The sequence below is a fragment of the Bombyx mandarina genome, chromosome 18 (assembly GCF_030267445.1).
Source record: "Bombyx mandarina strain Sakado chromosome 18, ASM3026744v2".
Taxonomy (NCBI): domain Eukaryota; kingdom Metazoa; phylum Arthropoda; class Insecta; order Lepidoptera; family Bombycidae; genus Bombyx; species Bombyx mandarina.
Genome location: NC_143224.1, coordinates 12,235,263 through 12,240,389, shown reverse-complemented (window position 1 = coordinate 12,240,389; position 5,127 = coordinate 12,235,263). Strand labels below are relative to the sequence as shown.

Genomic DNA, 5,127 nt, shown 5'->3' with positions numbered 1-5,127 from the left:
TTTTGTGTTTTATTTAGCAAAATTACCTTAGCCTAGGAATTTCAGGAAACTGCTCCCTCTGTACAGAGATGGCGCTGACCTTGCTCGCCGCTTAGTCGACAAAGATATCTAAAAAGTTTTAAGACTGCTGTTTATGTTACAAGATTGATTCATACATAGAAAGGGTTTAAAGATCAGAATGTAAGTTCTAAATGGCGGGGCGTGAATGGATTTCGGAGGCGCCCGAGCAGCTAAATCCCACCCCTTCTGGCTGCGCCCCTGCTTGCCCTCCAGTCCTGCTGAAACTGAAAGGCCAACGGCAATCTCTGCCTCATAAAAAAGGCGGCCATCCTAAAAAAAATTAATTTACGGTAACACCGCTGCTGTATAAAATAAATTTTCTGGTAAGGAAGTCATTGCATGAAGATGAAGACATTATATTTAGTTTTCAATACTTTATATTTTGTAAGTAATTTAAAAAAAAAACAGCTTGTGAAATTGCATCGACACCTTGGGCTTTAGAATGGCTGCACATTAAGGCGTGAGCATCGATTGCCTATCTTTTAAAATCACTGTATATCTAGGTATACTAATATATAAATCTACAGTGGTTTTTACGGATGTTCCGTTATTATTATTATTTTTTTATTGCTTAGATGGGTGGACGAGCTAACAGCCCACCTGGTGTTAAGTGGTTACTGGAGCCCATAGACATCCACAACATAAATGCGCCACCCACCTTGAGATACAAGTTCTAAGGTCTCAAGTATAATTACAACGGCTGCACCACCCTTCAAACCGAAACGCATTACTGCTTCACGGCAGAAATAGGCAGGGTGGTGATAACCACCCGCGCGGACTCACAAGAGGTCCTACCACCAGTAATTATGCAAATTATAATTTTGCGGGTTTCATTTTTATTACACGTTGTTATTCCTTCACCGTGGAAGTCTATCGTGAACATTTGTTGAGTACGTATTTCATTAGAAAAATTGGTACCCGCCTGCGGGATTCGAACACCGGTGCATCGCTTCAACACGAATGCACCGGACGTCTTATCCGTTAGGCCACGACGACTACAAAACTAACTACTGAACCATGCATCCGATTGACTTGAAACTTGGTATCCGTGTTGAAAATACATGTACTTAATGGATAGGCTAATATTTATTATATGAGTGTTGCACTACCTAATAATAATGACAGTAAATAATAATGTTAATTTTAAATGCCCAGCGAAGCGGGCGAGTACGGCTAATCAGTATATATACACGGATATCTGTAACAAAATAAAACAAGAAACGGTTTTCATTTCGTTATATTTTCATTTAAAAATTATGAGGAGCTGTGCCGTAGCTGGATGCACATTGCACCCGAAACGTAAACTACACGATAGCGACCAAAGTAACTACGCGAGAATATCGAATATCTCGAATAAACTTTAAAAACGTTAACAATAAACGTGAATACGTTCGAAAACTGTGAAGCGCGCGACGTTCCGATTCATAACTTGAAGGATAGTGTGCTTAGTGCGAGTTTTTTAACTTCACGATCGCGTAAAAGTTAACTAAAATTTGTATGGAGTTGGAACAGCGCCCCTAGCGGCAAACGAAGGGAAGCTGTCCAACTTCATACAAATTGAAGTTTTAATGTTGGGTGCCCGACTGGCATGAGACTCTCGGGTTGTCAGTTCCGGTATCGGCCGGGGACGCGCGTTTACCGCTTCAAAGTGGCGCGCACTAATTGGGGGTACAAATGGCGCGGGTTGCGCGGGGTGCGTCGTCGCGGCATGGACCTAAGTCACAATCCATTGGCTACTGTTGCCCCGCGAAACGAAACGCTGCGTTACAGAGTTGAGTTTTACGCGATCGAGAAGTTAAAAAACTAGCATTAAGCACACTGTATTCGTAACTGTTCTTGTAACGGTGTGTTCACAAATACATTTTCGATTTTTGTTTAAATGGAAGCGTCCTTATTGGTACCAAATATGTTTGTAAACCTAATCTCGTAGATGCCTCAGAATTTCCGAACGCATTCATAAACTAGGCGCTTCTTCGGACGGTCGTATCTTATGCACGTCCTATTTTAATATAATTAATTACATTAATATTTTATACAATATGTATTGCCATTTATCAATTGTCGAACTGCGCCGTTTTAAACAGATATGTATACACGAATTCCGATAAAACGTTTCTTAATTTCGTAACGTAATAAACTTTGTATTAATCAAACAACAGATTGCGTCTTGCGATATAGGGTACAGCTAAATTTTGTATAATATAATATATAAAAACTTTCACCTTAAATTTATAGGTATAATCGACACGCACTTTTGAAGAAGCATACAAAATTAGTAGTTGTTGTTTCATTAATTATTCACTAATTAGAATTTAAGTTATAATGGCGATTCCAATAGAGGCAGAATGAAGTGAAGTTTGTGTTTGATTCTCTAAATGTGCTTCGCCCAATAATACTAACATTCAAATTTCCTCGTATGCCTTAGAATCGATCGCACGTTATGTAGGTACGTACTCCATGTCTTTGAAAGTCGACAAAATATTACATAAGTGCTATGAATCTGATTGTAGTATGATGTCAAAAACAAATTCATAGTTAAAATTCATACAAGTTCAAATCTTGTTAAACAATCTTGATGACTTAATTCTTTGTGACATCTAGTCTGCCTCTTATTGTTTCAAATCTTAAATATTTCTAATAAATGATTGTCACGGAGACGATTGCAGCCTACGCCAAATAAAGAAACAAACATTACAAATGTGAATAAAAGTCGTTGTCTGAGTGAATCAATGTTGGAATGGAACTTCGAAGTCTTATAAGACAATGTTAGCTGATATACTACAGTATTGTAATTAAGGCATATAAAAATACTTGGTCGTTAGTTAACACTGCAGTAGATCAGCGCTTCTCAACCTTAAGGAGCTGCCCTCCGAAAACTAAATCTACGGAGCCCTTTCCATGAGATGGAAATAATTTGGCAAATATGATAATATTGAATTAAAAATCTCATAAGTAATGCGTACAACCAAAGCCTACACTTTGGAGTATAATTCTTATAATCATCGATACTTTTTTCGACAAACGTATCTTATTTCAAATTTTAATATAACACATCCCACTTTAATAGGCTAATCTAATTTAAATTTTTGCTCACAGGCGAAACCGAATAAATTGAGAAGCGCTGGTTAAATAAGTGATTATAATGAGATTATTGCTTTCCAAATGTAAAATTTTAGCTTAATACTTACATTAACAATATCATTTTTACATTTCATCATCGCTTAAATAGTTGTGTCACCGTGAACCGCATTATAATTAGGAACAGAGTTAGTTGTGTGATATTACTGATTTTAAACATTCAAAATCATTTAAAAGCAAAATGCTTTTATCTTAACAATTCTATCAGAAACTTAACCATTCTAAATTACAACGCACATGTAATATAATATCTCATTATGTCTGAGTATATACAAGTTATCATATAAATATGTTGGATATTGCTGTTCTGTTTTGTTTTTAAATGAATGAATTTGAAATCTGTTGAATACTTCGGGTCGATATATTATTATTATGTAGTATCAAACCTACAGTTCACGGTATCGATAAGGGTTATGCTGCGTGCCTACTCGTATTGTGAGCAACTACGAGTAATTAACACTAATACTATGTACATACGTTATAACCGAGCGATATCTATCGTTTTAAAAGTGTCACGAACTTTTATGTAAAAACTTTGTTCATATCTGCCTTAATAATATAATCAAATAGTTTCAATAATAGTATAGATGACCGTGCGAAGCGTTTTCTTATTGTAAAAAGAAATATTTCAAGTTTTAATTGAATCAAAACTATCGGGTTGATCACGTGACTAAATTTGTTTAGAACGATTCGGGAAGTCACGCGGTTTTTTCTTAACGAAGAATGTATTTATTGAACTATCACCTCTTAATATCGCGTGACTCAATCAAAATGTATTAGATTTAGTTATTCCAATTTATTTACGAGCTTATAGTAAACAATTTCCTCAAGTGATAGATGCTTAATCAGATTCCTTTAAGTGAATTTTAGAACGTGACACTAGCGGTGTTAACAACACAATTCAATTGATTCATGTTAATACTCAAATCACGAATATTTATTATTAAATGACCGTCTCCACCATCGGAACTTACATCAAGAAACGAAATGCCAGTTTCAAACATTGAAGTTACTAGTGAACTATCACATAAAATTGACTGGCTTTGATGTTGTTCATAAAATGAAATGTGGTCATAGTGCCGCTACGAAGGACACGATAGAAAAATTGACTTTGTGCATTTGCACTGTTTTAATCACATCAATTCAGCTTTAATAATTTCGATGCTTGTGTCACAGTTTGAGAAGCATTGTCGGTGCCGCCAATCTATACAAAGATAGGTGTGTATGTGTGTAGCCGTGGAAGAATGCGTCAGATATAGTTTTTTTTTTAACTCGGACGTAACGTCTGATAGCGCTAAGGGGTTTTAGTGGATATAATATCACATCACCCATCGTAGGCTGCTGGTGTCGCTGTTATTTGTTACACTAGCGTCTGGAAGATGGTGTAGGCGTGTGTGTGCGGGCGCACAGCGCTAGTCTGGAGGAGCGCCGGGCGCCGCCGCGCGCTACACGAAGTCCTTCCGCCGCTGCGCCGCCCCGCTCGACGCTCCGCTTGACGCGCCGCTCGTAGCCCCCGGACTCGACGGGGTCTCCGTGGGAGTCGTCGGCGTCGGCGCTTGTGGGGCTGCACCTTTACTGCGAGCCTTTCAAAGCAACAGTTAAAGGTTGTTAGCACTTGTAATTCCTACATATTTCAGCCGCGAAGCTTTATTGGGATAGAAACATATCAGGATGGGTAGGTGAATTGAAATATTCAACCGTGTCTTAGCAGATTAAGGGCAGCTGCTTTATGTTTGCATCGATTTTAACCGCGAAGGACGATCATGCACGTTTAAGCGGAAGTGTAAGAACACCTTTGTATTGATGTAACTGAGACTTCCATGTTATGTTTTAAGGGCTATCCATTTTTTTTCGGGCCGCAGGCTGAACCTCCTACAAGGTCTGTGGGACTTGACGATCTACTGATGTTGGGAGCAGACCGCGGGCCCG

The 5,127-nt window shown here is 38.2% G+C and overlaps 1 protein-coding gene across 6 annotated transcripts in view; it reads right to left on the bottom strand.

Moving 5' to 3' along the window:
- Positions 1-1,281: 1,281 nt before the first annotated feature.
- eag (potassium voltage-gated channel protein ether a go-go) overlaps positions 1,282-5,127 on the bottom strand; it is a 46,676-nt gene continuing 42,830 nt past the window's right edge. For all 6 annotated transcript variants that reach the window (XM_089734814.1, XM_089734818.1, XM_089734816.1 and 3 more), the window contains exon 15: positions 1,282-4,781. In XM_089734814.1, the coding sequence (XP_089590940.1) occupies positions 4,644-4,781 (138 nt within the window). In that variant the 3' untranslated portion in view covers positions 1,282-4,643. The remainder of the gene's footprint in view (positions 4,782-5,127) is intronic.